At 49.8% G+C, this 16,558-nt stretch overlaps 10 protein-coding genes across 10 annotated transcripts; 6 read left to right on the forward strand and 4 right to left on the reverse strand.

Moving 5' to 3' along the window:
• Positions 1–167: 167 nt before the first annotated feature.
• Positions 168–2,032, reverse strand: ACHE_80289A (fungal specific transcription factor domain-containing protein; the record flags this gene model as incomplete). The annotated part of the gene is made up of 3 exons (XM_043283644.1): positions 168–1,216; positions 1,272–1,847; positions 1,906–2,032. 3 exons carry the CDS (start codon positions 2,030–2,032, stop codon positions 168–170), a joined length of 1,752 nt encoding a protein of 583 aa, XP_043140902.1.
• Positions 2,033–2,718: 686 nt separating this feature from the next.
• Positions 2,719–3,711, reverse strand: ACHE_80290A (class II fructose-bisphosphate aldolase; the record flags this gene model as incomplete). The annotated part of the gene is made up of 3 exons (XM_043283645.1): positions 2,719–2,989; positions 3,039–3,548; positions 3,614–3,711. The coding sequence occupies 3 exons, from the start codon at positions 3,709–3,711 to the stop codon at positions 2,719–2,721; spliced, it is 879 nt and encodes a 292-aa protein (XP_043140903.1).
• Positions 3,712–5,288: 1,577 nt separating this feature from the next.
• ACHE_80291S (uncharacterized protein) lies at positions 5,289–5,596 on the forward strand (the record flags this gene model as incomplete). The annotated part of the gene is made up of 2 exons (XM_043283646.1): positions 5,289–5,516; positions 5,570–5,596. The coding sequence occupies 2 exons, from the start codon at positions 5,289–5,291 to the stop codon at positions 5,594–5,596; spliced, it is 255 nt and encodes an 84-aa protein (XP_043140904.1).
• Positions 5,597–5,646: 50 nt separating this feature from the next.
• Positions 5,647–6,021, forward strand: ACHE_80292S (RraA family protein; the record flags this gene model as incomplete). The annotated part of the gene is made up of 1 exon (XM_043283647.1): positions 5,647–6,021. One exon carries the CDS (start codon positions 5,647–5,649, stop codon positions 6,019–6,021), a length of 375 nt encoding a protein of 124 aa, XP_043140905.1.
• A 404-nt stretch (positions 6,022–6,425) lies between these two features.
• ACHE_80293A (uncharacterized protein) lies at positions 6,426–7,778 on the reverse strand (the record flags this gene model as incomplete). The annotated part of the gene is made up of 4 exons (XM_043283648.1): positions 6,426–7,122; positions 7,189–7,236; positions 7,292–7,521; positions 7,578–7,778. 4 exons carry the CDS (start codon positions 7,776–7,778, stop codon positions 6,426–6,428), a joined length of 1,176 nt encoding a protein of 391 aa, XP_043140906.1.
• Positions 7,779–8,307: 529 nt separating this feature from the next.
• Positions 8,308–8,669, forward strand: ACHE_80294S (Dabb family protein; the record flags this gene model as incomplete). The annotated part of the gene is made up of 2 exons (XM_043283649.1): positions 8,308–8,326; positions 8,380–8,669. 2 exons carry the CDS (start codon positions 8,308–8,310, stop codon positions 8,667–8,669), a joined length of 309 nt encoding a protein of 102 aa, XP_043140907.1.
• Positions 8,670–9,902: 1,233 nt separating this feature from the next.
• On the reverse strand, positions 9,903–11,206 carry ACHE_80295A (uncharacterized protein; the record flags this gene model as incomplete). The annotated part of the gene is made up of 3 exons (XM_043283650.1): positions 9,903–10,061; positions 10,119–10,954; positions 11,026–11,206. The coding sequence occupies 3 exons, from the start codon at positions 11,204–11,206 to the stop codon at positions 9,903–9,905; spliced, it is 1,176 nt and encodes a 391-aa protein (XP_043140908.1).
• A 760-nt stretch (positions 11,207–11,966) lies between these two features.
• ACHE_80296S (Ldh family oxidoreductase) lies at positions 11,967–12,755 on the forward strand (the record flags this gene model as incomplete). The annotated part of the gene is made up of 1 exon (XM_043283651.1): positions 11,967–12,755. One exon carries the CDS (start codon positions 11,967–11,969, stop codon positions 12,753–12,755), a length of 789 nt encoding a protein of 262 aa, XP_043140909.1.
• Positions 12,756–13,095: 340 nt separating this feature from the next.
• fmn1 (riboflavin kinase) lies at positions 13,096–13,903 on the forward strand (the record flags this gene model as incomplete). The annotated part of the gene is made up of 3 exons (XM_043283652.1): positions 13,096–13,212; positions 13,286–13,501; positions 13,559–13,903. 3 exons carry the CDS (start codon positions 13,096–13,098, stop codon positions 13,901–13,903), a joined length of 678 nt encoding a protein of 225 aa, XP_043140910.1.
• Positions 13,904–14,471: 568 nt separating this feature from the next.
• ACHE_80298S (dienelactone hydrolase) lies at positions 14,472–15,929 on the forward strand (the record flags this gene model as incomplete). The annotated part of the gene is made up of 3 exons (XM_043283654.1): positions 14,472–14,778; positions 14,833–15,456; positions 15,508–15,929. The coding sequence occupies 3 exons, from the start codon at positions 14,472–14,474 to the stop codon at positions 15,927–15,929; spliced, it is 1,353 nt and encodes a 450-aa protein (XP_043140911.1).
• Between the last annotated feature and the right edge of the window lie 629 nt (positions 15,930–16,558).

Raw genomic sequence — 16,558 nt, forward strand, 5'->3', positions numbered from 1 at the left:
GAACACAGCCTCAGTGAGATCCCTCTTTCAGGACATCTTACAGAACTCAGATTCTTATATATATTCCTCGAGAAATCGGCTGAAATGACATTACATTCCATATCCCACAATAGATTCAATCAAGACCCAGAGAAAGACGATTGATTACCAGACTCCGATTCATCCAGTCAGCCAAGATCAAATAAGTCTCGAAGGACCCCAAGTTCATCCGTTAAAAAGGCCCTTCCATCCAAAGCGGGCATATCCGGGTTCTCTGAGCCAGAACCCGACTGCTGCAACGGCACCATAAGACCGGTATCTTGATACCCTTGACAATCAGCAAGACCACCACCCACAATGCTTGCGTTATAAGCCTCCCTCGTAGCCGTGATCAACCTGTCCAGCTTCAAGCCTGCTTCATCTGCAACAGACCACGACTGCCCCAGGAACGATAGCAGCTCGTGGGCTAGCTCCGCCCTTTTCAAGCAGGTCTCGACGGGTGTTGTTCCTCGCACGGCTGGATGTGAACAGAGGCAGTAAAGCACCGTGATGGCGGCTACCAGGATCGAATGTGCCGAAAGCCACGAGCATTCCATGTTTAAGAATCTGTGGAGGTCCGCGTAGATGGAGATGATATCCATGGCACTGCTAAAGCATGCCTGGATAGCTTCTGTGCTTGGATGCGGAATTTGTGGGCTTGGACGATAGAGGAGCATTACGCAGTGGTGGTATTTGAGTTCCAGTCTCTGAAGGCTAATTCCAGACAGTGTCCCGAGATTGTTCAACGAAGAAACTTGTTGCTGGTTTTGGGCTTTTTGCAGCAGCGAGACACAGACATTTTGGGCCTCATGTTGCCAGGTAGTTACGTTTGTCGGCCATGGGAAGCGGCTCGGTGATCGCGAGACCCGGTAGAGCATGAGCTTGATTTCTGCGACAATCCGGTCGAATCGGAGAGAGTAAACGCATGTCGTGTAAGGAATTGGTGCTAGCCCTGGAGACGGTTTCCCATGGACCTCCTGGCTGTCTGAACCGGCATAATTCCATTGGGTTGCTGCTGATTCGACTTCGTCATTGTTGTCGAGTTGTGGGAATTCTCGGTCGATGGCTTCGTCTCTCAGCGTGAGAGGACGGCCCAGTATGGTGGTGAGGGTGCGATCCATGGAATATGCTGACCAGAAGATGGCACTTCGCAGGTGACGTGTTCTGCAATGGCATGGGGGTTCGGTCTCCTTCTTGCCTTTACAAGTTAATCTAGCCGCTGCCACGACTTGGGCTCGGGGAATGACACTAACAGTTATCACGTCGCTGCAATCCAAGATCCAAGCAGCTTGCAATAATAGTATGCAGCAAAAACCACGCATTCAACCCCTCTGGACTATAAAAGCTATGCTGCGCCAGTAGCAAAAGAACCTGCACACCTTCAATACTATCATGAAGCTTAATCTGTGTCGCGTACCCCATGCCTTTGGCATATAAGTCGTGCGAGGGGAACTTGCTGTTGAGCTTAACTTCTAGGAAACGAGCGCCGAGAGACAGCACCAAATACACCTGAGCAAGGGCCAGCTTTACCGGGATAACGCTGTTCCAAGTCGACGTTGTGCCAAGATGCATCACCAGCCTCAGAAGGGTATAGAAATCATCCTGCGAGATGAAGGGGTAAAATGTTGAAACACTGAAGTATATTTCTGCATACTGCTGGCTGTCGGTCATTGAAGGCAAGTCAAACTGCTGGATGTCGTATGCATTTAGGCCCAGACCCTGAGCCGCATCATTCTGCCGTTCGTCCTGTTCGTTCTCTCGCAGGTACGCCAATGGTAATCCTTGCGACTGCGGCACTGATTCGTATATCAGTCGCGCAAACGGGACGCCTGATGACGGTCCTAAGTAATTGGGATCACTTGCATTCGACAGGGAGAGCAAGCCCACTTCGTGAGCGAGTGGTTGATCTCGCGTAATCCGACTTGAAGTTGAAATGGCTGGAGAGGCAAGGGATCAACTCGTGGAGCTCCCACAAATCCTGGGAGCCTCGGATCAAAGTTGCTAGTATCTCCATTATCAGACACACTCGGGCGAGTAGCCGACAGCGCAATGACCCCATTGGCAGCTTCTAATTCCCTCACACGGTTCTCAAGATAATAAAGGCGACTATCGAATTATAACAGCCAACATGTCAGTACCACCATAATCAAAACAATGCCCGATCATGCAGCAATAGCACGAAACACGGAGTGCACGAATGCATATCATACCTCCGGGATATCGCCGGCCCCGAGACCCCTCAAAACATTCCACTCCAGCTCTAGCACAATTCGAACAAGTAGGCGAAGCCCCGTCGCAGCGGACTTTACGCCGACGGCACCGGGAACAAGCGAGCGGACGGCGCCGAGCCGGGGGACTTGTCGCGGGAGGAATGGGAGGACCTGCCATTTCTAGACCAAGATCTCTCCCGCTAAGGATCGGTGAAATATTCATTTGTATAATTGAGTACAAGGCCTCTGCATGCACTCCATATGGTGTGAGTCAAAGATTCGGTTCATGGGGAACGGTAAAAGACCGTCGCAGATTTACTTCGGAGTGTTCCTGCCTCGGATGCATCCGAGATGGGTCGGGAGCTGTCCGGTGCTTTGCCGATTCTATTCACTATTGACTGAGCGCATCTGATAAGGATTAGGGTTGAAGGATCTGGATAGCCAAATCTCTATTTTGAACTCAGAATAATGTGTGCATGTCACCTAACAGCTAATACCGCCCAGATGAGCCAAGTACGTCCATCATCCTCTCCATAGACTTGGCATAAATCTCCACGCCCTGCACTTTGAGAGTTGTCAACTCTAGTAAGCCGGCATTCTCAGCAATAAACTTCGTGTAGTCATCGCGCACAGTGCGATTGAGATTGATCTTGCGCATTCCGCATTCAATGGTCTTTTGAAAAAGCTCATCAGACACAGGATGCGTTCCATGGAGGGCTAGTGGTGTGGCGTCTGATAACAGCTGTCCGATGGCCGCAAGTCTACTCCAGTTTAATGTATGCATTGCGAAAAGTATCAGCAGACACGTACCGCGGAAGATCCCATGCTTTTTCTGCACCACCGGCCGGATACCCACCATGTATATTCCCAAAAGACGGCGCAAGAAAATGTACTCCTGTCTGTTGAACAAATCTTTCTGCGTCCTCGGGCCTTGTCATGACGAAATCCATGTCAACCGTAGGCAATCCGTCCTCTCCACCCTCAATGCGACCCATCTCAGCCTCTATAGTAATATTGAGTGCCCGAGCACGCTCCACAACACCCTTACAATGACGGATATTTGCCTCCTCATCCAAAGTTGAAGCATCAATCATAATAGAATCAAAGGGGAGGGTAAGGGCTAATTCCACATCTTCCGGCTTGATGCAGTGGTCCAAGTGGACCGCTACTGGGACACTGGCGGCGTGTGCAGAACTCGCCACGTAGTGAACGAATTCTGGACCTTGGAAGTGTAATGTCCAAGGAAAGAGCTGGATTATTACGGCTGAGCGCTTGCGCTCGGCTGCATGTATTAGGGCCATGATTCCGTCGTTGTTGTAGCTGTCGCATTACAATTAGTGAAGATGGAACAAGACGAGTAACTTGTAAGTCTCAGGTTTACGTACCAGTTGTATGCACCGACAGCATAGTTGTGCTCATTAGCATGGTTGAGAATTTGCCAGGTCAGGTTGCTGGCCGGATATGTGGTGTGATTGTTGGCCATTGAGCGTGAATCGCGACTTGCTTCTTATTTTCTTTTCTATTCCATGGTTTATATGGATCTTGAATCTTGAGAGATTGTCAATCGCCTTATCTTCAAATTCGTTGTCCTCGGCCTCGGACCGTTCGCCGAAGCGACTTCGGATTTTTCCAGTACCCTAAACCATTCTCCAGTCTACCTAGACTAAGCGGATGCTAGGTACTCATACAAGACAGTTGGATTATCAACCCACACCAACCGCCACTCCTCATCCGACAACCACGTACTCAATATCTCAATCCAAGCCCTATCATCAACCTCCAAGAACTCCTCCTGCCTCGTTCAGTCCCTCCCAACTCTATTTTCATGCCTCTGCGTGTGAGGCCAATCACTACCCCAAACCAAACACGTCTGGGATTTGCATTCAGAAACCTCCGAACTGCCCATTTTAGATCTTCATGCCATGGGCAAAGATTCGAGGATCGATATGGTGCAGATAGCTTTATCCACAGATTCCCCTCCCGAAGCGCTTGACAAAGCATCTCCAGCCCATGCTTCTCGGGTTCTCGTCGATATGAGTCATTTTGAATGCTGGTAATATCAACACCATAGCGATAACTACTCCTCACAAGCAGGGCCATATGATCCACCACAACAGGCACCGGACACTCGCGTATGACCTCGTACAGTTTTGACCAGAACTCAAGATGTGGCTGCTGAACCTGCATACTCCAGTTATTCCTTGGCTTGCGCCTCCATTCTACCAACCGCCGCGCCGTAGCTTCTACCAGCCGAACCTGCACATCAACATCATGCAGAGCGACGCGCCGGAACAAGTCCAACCGCACTGACCACACCCAAGCCTTGTGATACAGATCAAGTATCTCATCTGCAACTTCTCGAGATCGAGCACACAGATCCCCCGCGCACGACCCTCAAAACGCTCGAGGTAGTACAGGAGCGATGTACAATCGGCTCCGTAGGATAGGCCATGCACGATGCAGATGTGCTCGATGCCGAGGATGCGTTCAAAGGCTTGGAGGTCTGGTGAGGGAGGCGCGGGAGGGCATAAAGTGGCGGTTTTGGGAGAGGGGGAAGAGGCCTGGTTCGAAGATGTGGTGGTGGGTGTCCCATGCTTCTGGGGCGATGGGTTTGGGAGGATGGGCGTTCATTGGCGTGATGTTATGCTTTGTTTTGGGAATTATGGGATGGTAGGACGTCGTATTTAATGAGCATATAGTTCTGGGTTGACTGTAAGTCTTCTATATTTGGAGGGTAACCCTAATATGCTAATATTATGTATTGGCCTTTTCTTTCTCTATTATTTTTTCCTGTAACCCACCCTACACCCCGAGTATATTCAATAGCGCACATGGGATACTCATGATGGTGCTCTCGGTAAATGCCGAGCCGAAACTAACCCGGATAAAAGCATCACAGACGGAGTTCGGCTCCGACGCCGTATACATTGATCCAGACCGTCTCGGATCGGGCGCGTAACACGAAGCTAATAAAGTAGACGGTCGCATGAAAACAAAGATGATCAGTCTACTGCCGCAACTCAGCAAGAGCCAATCAATCTCCTCATCTGATAATTCAGCATGCCCGCCAATCCAGAAAACATCATCAACCGCCTCCAGAAATGGGGTGCCTGCGACGTAGCTGATGGCCTATCCAAGCTCAAATATCCAAATGGCGGCTTCCTCGAGGGCTTAACAATGTACTCTCCGGAGTTCCAGTCCGGCGAGACTAAGCTTATTGGTCAAGCATACACGGTCAAGTTCGTTCCTAAAACGGACAAAGCAGCACCGAAGGTCCAAGGGAACTATGTAAATCTTGCATTTTTATCCCAAGTATATGTGCATAGAACTAACAAAGGCAGATTGATAAAACCCCTCCGGAGCGGTGATATTCATCTCCCAACCCCTCCCACATATCAACGCCGTCTATGGCGGCCTAATGTCGCTCCGCGCAAAGACCCTCAACGCCGCCGGTGTGGTTATTGACGGCCGCGTGCGAGACCTAAACGAGCACCGCGCGTTGGAATTCCCCCTCTTCTCTAGAGCCGTCGGCACCACAGCTGGAGGGGAGGTGTGCCATCCGTCTGAGGTGAATGTGCCTGTACGGTTGAACTCAGATACTCAAGAGGTGTGGATTCAGCCTGGGGACTATATTATTGCGGATTTGAATGGGGTGGTTAGGCTGCCAGAGGAGTTGGCGGAGAGAGTTCTGGACGCTATTCCGGGAATTGTGGAGGCGGATGAGAAGTGTGCGGAGGGAATTAGGGGTGGGAGGACAGTGGAGGAAGTGTTCAAGGAGTTTCGGAGGCGGTAGTTAGTTTTCTAAAGGAGGTTTTGTTATATCTTAAAGATAGTTCAATATAATCGAGTGATTAGGAATACGAAACGTCAAATCATGCATAGCACTAGTGCATCGCGAATAAATATACCAGTCACTATGTAGTAGAGAAAACTACGCGACAAACAGGAATACCTCTCTCATCGCAAGCCCCTCACCCTCCGCCATGCCCCCGATCCCAGTCTGACTCTCGCCCCTCATCTCCTGCGTAACGGTAGTCTCACCACGCGCCAGACGCTTGTTAGCACGGAGGGGAACAATGCGCATAAACAGAGTCAAAAGATAGCAGCCAGACAAAAGGCTGAGTTGACCGACATGACCATGACATACTGGGGGGCAGAGCTATCGGGTACAAATATGATGAGAAGATCTATCATGTATTAAACATGCAAAAGAACAACCGATTTCAATAAAATGATAAGGAAATACCTGAGCAAGATTCCCAGATGCATTGACAAAAGCCATGGCCGTATCATGACCTTTTGCGTCCAGGCGACCAATACCGGATTGGCACCATGACCACCTGCTACCATGGCAATCATGGCAAAGTACCGTGCACCAGTGTTCGTCGAGGCAGCCGCAATGACATATCCCACGATTGCTAGGACCAAGGGCCAAACGACATGGAACGAAGAATTTCCAAGCCGGTCTGCAGACCAGTTATTGAGAACCATAAGGATCACGCTCACAATATACGGCGGAACAGTCAACGGAAGTGTATCAACCCAGTTAAATCCGAGCGTCTTAACAATAGTCGGGAAAAAGTTCGATGTAGCACTGGCGACCTGGATGCGGAGAAGGGTCAAGGCAAAGATATGCAGCCGCCAGTCTGCGAAGGCCCGTTTGAATCCGTACAGCCACCCAGCGTCGACCTCGTCCACTTGTCCAGCATCAGAGATTAGCCGCCATTCGGCTACTGCTCGCTCTGTGGGACTGAGCCAGCGAGTATTACTGGGGTAGTCTGGAAGGATGGTGATAGAGCAGAGTGCGATGAAGACAGTGATCGAGCCTTCTATGATAAAAATCCAGCGCCAGGACTCCAGACCGCGGGCCCCGTCTAGGTCCTGCGGATTCCAGCTGCGATGAGGCCTGAGAAGGCACTGCCGAGTTGGGATCCGGAAAATAGGAATGCACTACACACACCCATCTCTTCGCGCTTGCACCAGGATGAAATCAAGAATAGCGCTCCGGCTGCGATGGCGTATATTAGACATGTATGCGGGTGGGTACAGTCAGAAGAACTCACGATAGAACGCAGCTTCCACGAACCTCAGCAAAAACCGAAGTGCATAAAATCCTCCGGCATTGTGAGCTGGAAATATACCACGATTGCCTTAGTCTGGCAAGAAATATATTGGATGGAAGCTGCATCAACACATAGCCGGCAAAGAGAATGGCGACGGCGGTGGAATATTGTGTGCTCGTTAGACTCAGCGAGTCCGATATTCCGGCAACTTTTGCAGTTGCAATGTTGCTCTGCAGATATATTAATCTTGGGTGATGTTACTGGGAGATGGTAAAGTGAAACATACCCGGTCGAGATAGTTTAGTATCAAAATGAGCCATATACAAGCCAGCAGCCGCACATCGAGCTTTCGCTTTAGCTTCTTCTCAGTCTCAAGGAATTTTTCTGTGCTCATGTGTTGGGCAATAGCCAGTCGGTTGTCCTCAAGAAATTTCTCCTTCACGACAACTGTGCCGACATCCTCCACAGGCTTCATAATGTCGGTCATAATGAGTAACAAACACAAGATATAAATAGAACAGCAGATAAAATAAACGATCTAGTAAAAGCAGACACCCACAAAAAGAGCAGGCAAATGTTCTCATATAGCTTAATCATCCCGTTTCCCTGTCCCCTACCTAGCCTACTTGATTAGCATGTATCTGGGATGCGCTGATCGGGTGGACAACCCAAAAGAATGCGGGGGAATACGCAATTACGACGATATGTACTCTATTGATCCCCATGTACTTTTCTCGTGAAGATCTACAGACCATCTGTTTCATCTTGTTGATATGCAAGAGTAAGGAAAGCTCCGAATTGCTCGGCCCGGGGCCGAAAATACAGCGGCAATTCGCCGTTTCTAGGGTTTGGGGAGATACCTCGGCTGAGTATATAGTAGCGCGTCAGGTATACATAAGTAAAGCAACCTATTATTCATTGGCCGATGCCTTGACTTTTGTGCATCGTGATCTACAGCTGCACATTGCTTTGGGTGTTTTTTTGCTCGACAACCGTCCCACACTCTCTTACCCACAATGACAATGGTCCACATAGGTCAGTTTTCCCTAATCATAACAATTTTAATCTAGAACTGACACGTATAACAGTGATGTTCAAATTCCGCCGCGAGGTGACACAAGAGCACAAAGACATATTCGTCCGCGAGCTCAAGAAGCTCAAGGAGCTCGATTGCGTCAAAGGGCATCGTCTCGTCGTTGGTGGCCCTTCAATTACCGATCCAATTGATAGAAGTAAAGGATTTGAGTTTGCTCTGCTGAGCTTTCACGAGAACCTCGAAGAGCTGGGGAAGTATCAGGCTAGTAAGGAGCATGATTGGTATTTGAAGAACCCTTCTTATTGTATTGGCGCTCTCGGAAAACTTGTGCACTTGCGTTGAGCAGTCCTAATTAAGACGTTTTTTGATAGGGTGACAAGCACGTACATTTTTCCCTACAAGGAGGATTTAGTGCGGTTTGATTTTGAGGTTGCGTCGGAGGATGAACATATGTGGAATTTCTACAGGAACACGGCTGGAATATACAGCTGTATTGGCTCCCTGGTCATGAAGGCATCTACGGCAATGAGTGTGCTGATGCTCTTGCAAAAGAAGCTGCTAATTCTCTGGAACCCAATGGTGGGGAGGAGCTCACTCTCAAAGCTAGCATTCGAAGAACCCTCCGCATAGAAGCAGCAAATGCATGGAAGACTGAATGGGCCGCTTCCACCCATGGGAGCTCCCTCCGTCGTCTATGGAAAGAGCCTTCAAAAGCACCAATGCAACTATACCAAGGCCTACGAAGAGCTGCCACATCAGTCCTCATTCAAATGCAAACTGGGAAGATTGCGCTGGCTAGTTATCTTGGCACCTTTAACGCTATGGAATCAACTGAATGCTCTTGTGGATGTGGCCTTCAAGATATACGCCACGTTCTCCTCCACTGTACAAACCAGGCAGGACCCCGAATGCGCCATCTTACACAGGGATCAAGGCGGGAGCTGAATTACCGGGCCTACCTAACACGGCCAGACCTGGTACCAAAGGCAGTATGCTTTATGCTTGAGACAGGCCTCCTAGGCTAGTTCTAGACTCTACTAACTACATACCGAGTCACAATAACGGACTTGAGGCAACCGGCAGCATAGCGCAGCCGAGGTTACACGCTTGCAGAAGTAGGGAAGGAAACGAGATAGTATCCAACAAGCCCATGAATCTTCGTGGCCATGGGAACAGCAGCATGAAAACCAGCAGCACGGGATATACAACATATGGAATAACATACCAGGATGTGTAGGAAAGCGACGATGTACATAGCGATAACCACTACGGCGGCTTACCCGGCCGCCCCGCAGGACCTGCCGCCACTCGGCCTATAGGGCTGACAGATGCGTGTATGAACAACAACAACAATAATAATATGTGGAATTTCTTACCTCTGAAAGATATTAATGGCGCGAAATAGTTTAGAGAATAGAAGCTTATTATGACGAGGATTTTAATTCACCCTCTGCCAGTTTTTTTTTTTTTTCTTTAAAAAAGAAAATAGAACGAGTACACATCAACGCAGGCTACCAATGTGTAAAATTAAGACAGGATCAACGCTTATTATGCATGTACTAAAGACACCCAAGTCTAAAAGGGACTACGATAGCCACGGAATGTGCTCAGTAGCTGAGCGCTGGCAAGAATTTTCTGCAGAAGAGTGCCGTAATCCCAGCCCATCGCAGCCGCCGCCATTGCAGTCAAACTCGCTTGGTCTTCCCGTCCCGGACGACCGGGACCTGTCATGTTCTGACATTATTAGTGACATGTCTCTTTTATATGAATCAACAATGGCACATAACTCACCGGCTTCATATTAATATCAAAGATTGCGAACCCGGAGCCCTTGTGGAATCGTCGTACATCAATCCGAATGGGCGCAGTTGCACCGATGAGTTTGGCTATACTCTCGCATTCCTTCATAACCCTCCCATATGCAGGATCTTTCATATCCTCTTCTGTAACTACGCGCGAGTTTGCAGTCACCGCCACGACGCCATTATACGGCGCAATGCCATCTGCATGGTTAAATCTCGAAACCGGCAGCGTACTCCAGTGCTCTGGTCGCTCAGGAGATGGGGGCATGACAGTAATCGTGGCCTCCTCGCCAGCAAGATAATCCTCAAGCATGACCAGCGGCGACTCTCCTAGCAGCGCTGCGAGATGTTCCTTCAATTGAGCCTGATCATGGCAAAGCTTAACACCATGGCTCCCACGCCCACGGACGGGCTTACCAACAACGGGGAACCGGTCAATAGATTGAGCCAGTGCCTCAAGATCATCGGATTTCGAGAGAAGCCATGAATGTGGGAGGGTGTAGCCACCGAGCTCTCCCAGTTTACCGTTGAGATACGCTTTGTCATCAAAATTCTCCACCATGCCGGGTGGCTGGCCCACGATGCGCAGATCCGAAGCGTAAGGAGTTAATTTCTCAGATATCTGAAGTGGATGGGAATCGAAGAGGATGGTGTTGGCCCAAAGATGGGTGGCGCCGCTTTTCACGGCGGAATAGATGCCCTCTTCTGTATCGGGGAAACACCAGCCTTCATTTTTGGAGACCTGCGGTGATGTCTCTGGGGTGACGATATTGATGCCTTTTGACTGGAGGGTATAGACTATGTCGGCCCCCGAGTCTTGATAGCCTACGCTATTGTGAGCTTGATTCTTGCTTGATTGCCTTGCGGGGAACCCAGTAAAACGATCACTCACTTACCACCAGGCTTACGAGGCTTGCGCACCCCATTGATAATTGGGGGGTCAATATCCTGGAACAAAACAGCCACTGTAGGCGCACGGCTTGACTGAATGTACATGCGCCCAAGCACCCGAGGAAAAGCCCATTGGCTCGACGGCCGTAGGCAAGCTCTAGGTAGCGTGTTACAGGTGGCGAGCATAATGGATTGTGATTGCGTGGAAAGTGGCAGAAGAGATGCAAGTAACCACCGCGTATGATGTTCGATGTTGATGTTAATTATATGCAGATGCCGGTTATCGGTCGAATGTCCGACGGAGTAGTCCGAATGATCGGAGCGATCCGAATGATGGTAGGGCTGCATCGGTTCCGGGCCGAAACAGTGTTTTACCGAATGTCCTGCGACTTGCATTGTTTCAGACTGAAATTATAGTATAATAGAGAATAGAGAATACATATACTGCTGCATGCTTTCAATGTAATTGATCCACCGGAAGAATTGACAAACGCCAACCATTGTCTGTCGCGCTGACCAAATAAAGAGAACAATTCTCACCATGACTTCTCCCATAAGTTCTAACGTATATAACTGAAAGCCTATTCTCACAAAAATTGACAACCTACAAGGCCAGTTACTATGCTGACCCCACGACGGCAAGCAAATATGCTACAGAGCTGCTGGTGAAGGCTGGCCTCTCCGAGAAAGACGCCAAGTCAATGGCGGACTGCCTTGTTTTGGCCGATGTTCGTGGTGTTGTGAGTGTTGACCACATGATCACTACATAATTCTGTCTGACATATGATAGGACACTCACGGTCTGGCACGTCTACCTCAATACCTTGACAGGGCCAGCAACGGCCGGGTCAACGCGAAGCCGAACTTCAAGCTTTTCGAGAAGACCCCGGTGGTTGCTCATCTTGACGGTGACAATGGTTTCGGCTTCGTAGTTGCTACCAGAGCAATGGAGTCGGCCATCAAGCGCGCAGAGATCTACGGCATCGGCATGGTCACTGTCAACCATTCCAACCACTTTGGAATGGGTGCTACCTACGTCCTTCAAGCCCTGGAGAAGGACATGATCTCCCTGGTTTTTACCAACTCAGCCAAGCAAATGCCTCCATTTGGGGGCAAAGAGACTCTCCTTGGTATCTCGCCTTTCGCTGCTGGCGCTCCTTCAAATAACGAGATCCCCTACATTCTCGACATGGCACCATCAGTTGTTGCCAAGGGTAAGATCCGCCGCGCAGCCCGTCGTTGCGAGTCCATCCCTGTTGGGTGGGCACTTGATGCTGACGGAAACCCTACCACCGATGCAAACGTGGCTCTGAACGGTAGCATGGCGCCTATCGGTGGTCCCAAGGGTTCCGGGATTGCGATATTGATGGACGTCATGTCAGGTGTTTTGACTGGTGCTGCTTTTGGCGGCGAGGTCGGAGATCAGTACAAAGATCCCAGGCCTCAAAATGTTGGACATTGCTTCATTGCCATTAAGCCGGACATCTTCATGACGACTGATGAATTCAGAGCGCGTATGGACGTTTTGGCCCAGCGTGTTCATGGCATGACTCCGGCTCCTGGATTCAATGAGGTGCTTTTCCCCGGAGAGCCGGAGCATCGCCTCTGTGTCCAGCGCCGCAAGGAAGGGATTCCATATGCCGAGGCAGAAAGGGAGATGTTTGTTGATGCCGCAAAGCAGTATGGTGTTGCTGAACTTCCTCTGTCGAAGGTCCCTCTATCTTTGGAGTCATAAAAGATACCCGATACCCCCTGTACGTAAAGATGACCAGATAGTCCCAATGTAAATAGATTAATTGCTCATAAGCCCCCGCGATGTCGAGTGTTATCTCATCCTCGGCGAATCACGTGTAGCCGGGCCGATCAGGTGACCACTAGCCGCATCGGGCGTAATGTACGGTAACATTACATTACACAGCCAATCAGCGTTGAAGCCCGACTTGCTCCCCGCACCAGCTTATCGATAACTCCCAGACCAACCACCTTCTTCCGCTTTCCACGCATCTCAGACCGTTGTGAGCAGGACCATAGCGGGCAGACTCAATCCAAGACACAAACACGACGAGACAGACACAATGCGACCAGATGGACCTCGCAACCCCGTCACCGGCCCCGATTCCGGTCCTGAGCCCCCGTTTCCTGTGCGATTGTCGGGTCCCGTCATCAAAGGTTTCGGGCGGGGGAGTAAAGAGGTGGGTTAACTTGTATTATCTGCCGGCGCGCGACCCTCAAATAAAGGCAGCGGAAGGCTAATAAGTACTTTAGCTGGGTATTCCTACGGCCAATATCTCGGCAGACATGCTCGCGGAGCATCCAGACTTGGACATAGGTGTATATTATGGCGTGGTTGCGTTGGATCCCAGTCGATTCAATTATACGGAGACATCATCATCGTCACCCCAGGGTACTTCCGGGAAGATTCTCCCCGCGGTGTTGAGTATCGGATATAACCCGTTCTACAAAAACAAGGAACGCTCGATTGTACGCCGTTTGTCCCCGTTGCAATTGACGTTGTGTAAGCGTTGCTGATTCGGCTAGGAAATCCACATCATGCCGCCCCTCGCAGCACCCTCGCCGACTGCCGCGAGCAACGAACAAGTGAAATTCCACAAACTCCCGGATTTCTACTCGACACCGCTTAACCTGCTGATCTTGGGCTACATCCGACCAGAATACGATTACGTTTCGCTTGAAGCTTTGGTGGAAGATATTCGGGTGGACTGTGAAGTGGCACGAAAGAGTCTGCAACGAGATACATATGCGCGATACCTGGAGGAAGGCAGAGACGGCGATATTGACACTGAAGACGTCAAGGCGCATCGGCAATGGTTGACGACGTTTAACGGGAATCGGCAGGCACCTGACCGGACATCCGGATTATGATTATAATAATGATGATCACATACGTACATATTTACTGGCCATGAGAGACATGCGCAAGGAAGGGCCGCGGTGGGATAGACAAAAAGAATGCTCGAGTTGTCATTTGGTGGTTTCTTGAATTTTATCTGTTTTGTGTGCATAACGCGCTTTGGGGCATTTTGTGCATTTTAATACATCGGATAAATCTTGGCATCTCTTGACATGCTTCCACTTCCTGCTTGGAGCTGTGTTCGGCTTCTCACAACACTTGCTCACTCGCCCTTCAATTCTTGTCTGTTTTCACTACAGGGTCTGTTTCGGCCCTACGGCTTGGCGCCATGAATCGGAACCCCGCGGAGTTCCTTGTCAACACCCGCCGCGCCAATAATCATAGACGTCACTACCAATCTGCCCTTGCGCCAAGGGACAAGCTTCTTGTCCAGTCTTAACATATGTCATAGAGCATGTCCTGGAGTCGGATGCGCAGGCACCATGATTCCCTCGGGGTTACTTAAAGTGACGGGTGTTCCTTGAACTGGTCCTGTTTGACACCACTATCGGACTATCCGGATCTGGTAGACACAGAGCAATGGAACGCATCGTTAATTTTGCTCGCCGTCGTCGCAGTAGCAATACCAATGTGCCACGATCCCGGTCGCGTTCGACAAGCGATCGGAGCAAGGAGGATGAAGCTCTCCGCCGGCTCATATTGACTTCTGACACTCCGGATTTTGACCAGACTATTATCCGACAATTCGAGGCCGAGGGTTTGAAGGTCAAGTATCTGCCATTTCTTGGTGGAGGTCGCGATCTGGAGCGGGCCCGGAAAGATCTCGAGAACCAATTGAATGAGCTCGAGGATGATCTAGAGCCTGGAGAGAGATATGCTGTAGTTGGTAGGTCTCTAGAGAAAGAAGAAGTACATACAAGAAAGAAGCTAATTCTAGCAGCGTACAGAAAACCTGCCTATCTGCTTTTGGCAGCCCATCACCAGTCTAATACAACCACCAATCCACTCCCACGACTCTGCGCTCTAGTCGCCTACTACCCAGAACCACCCTTTGATCCTCATGATCCCCAGTTTCAAGAGTACTTGTTCCCATGCGAAGCTCCCTCGGGTGCACTTAATGGCGTCTCGACTTACTCACCCCATTCTTTTCTCCCTCTTCAGATCCACCTGGCAGACGACCAGACGCCAGCTTTCTACGAGAATTACACAGCCAACCCAGACAAAAAGCGCCATCGATGTCATGTCTTCTCGTACCCAGAGTCGCATGTTGGATTTGCTGAGCAGTCAGAAAAGAACTATGACCGGATCGATGCACAGCTTGCCTGGAGTCGGACACTGGATTGCATAAAGAGGAGCTTTGCACCCGGGCCAAACTGGACAGTCTCTGATATCGAAACAATATGGGCGAACCATTGGCACAGCATGACGCAAATTGACACGCCTACTCGCGATACCATGGAGGTAATAGTGGGAGGAGAGAACGGCACCGAGGCGCCTGAGAGCCATTATTACTACAAGCATAGTGAGGGACCGACAGTAAACTGCGTCCCGACTTTGATTGGAGGTACGTCTGATCCCACCAATGACGCTAACACATATAGCTTACAATCAAAAGCAAAACGAACAAACCCATCAATCCTCAGAACCTTTCACAAAAACACATTCTTTCCCTCCGGCCCACCATCCCAACACCTCCGCCTCATCTCCCGCACCACCGGCCCAGACCGTGTCGTTGACGAAGTCCTTCTCACATTCGACCATACCGAGGAAGTCCCCTGGCTACTACCAAATGTCCCACCAACGAACCGCAAGGTGCAGATTCCCCTCGTGCTAACGGGGACGTTTTGCGCGGGGAAGTTAGCCCGGCAGCAAGTCTACTGGGACCAGGCTAGTGTGCTTGTGCAGGTTGGATTGTTGGATCCGGGCTTGGTGCCGGGCAGCTTTGAGGCGAAGGGGGAGACGAGGGGTGGGAAGAGGGGTGTTGAGAAGTTGCCGGTTTGGGGGAGGGAGGAAGCGGAGGGAGTTTTGAGTGCTTGATTATTTCCCATTGTCTTTGAGTTTGATCATGAGATGGAATTTTTGCGTTAATGTATCAAGACATAGATACATGAATAGATGAGTTTCGCGTCTCAACCAGTACCACAACAACGAGGCAGACGCACCTTTCTCGAATACCGGCATGCCTTATAGGCATATAGTCTTTGACAAGTCTTAAACCTTGACGCACCTAATGGTACTCTGGTATACCCAGTGAAGACATAGCAACATAGCAGTTCAATTCAAATTGAGAATGTGATGATTCTCTTAAGCCAACCAAGGTTTAGGCTGAGAAGCGATGTTAAAGCTTGAGAGAAGGCCTGGCTTTTGTAGTTTTTCTTGAAAGATGGAGTTGTAGTGCATGCTCTGGCCTCCAGTCCAGGTAATAGCCACATTCTTCCTTTGAAGGTAAGAAAAACAGAAAGGTGAATGGAAGGCTAGGGAAGCTGGGATGCTGATATGGCTCGTCAACTCGTCTGAGCCAATTGACCAAAGCAGTGTGGTAGATCATTATTTTTCCGGTATCAATTGGCATATGTAGCAGACCCATATATAGTAGATGTTGAATGAATTATTTCTTTGGACATATTTTCGCGCGAAGCTTTTATGCAAACTTTGTTCAAGTAAAT

Source organism: Aspergillus chevalieri, chromosome 8, assembly GCF_016861735.1.
Source record: "Aspergillus chevalieri M1 DNA, chromosome 8, nearly complete sequence".
Taxonomy (NCBI): domain Eukaryota; kingdom Fungi; phylum Ascomycota; class Eurotiomycetes; order Eurotiales; family Aspergillaceae; genus Aspergillus; species Aspergillus chevalieri.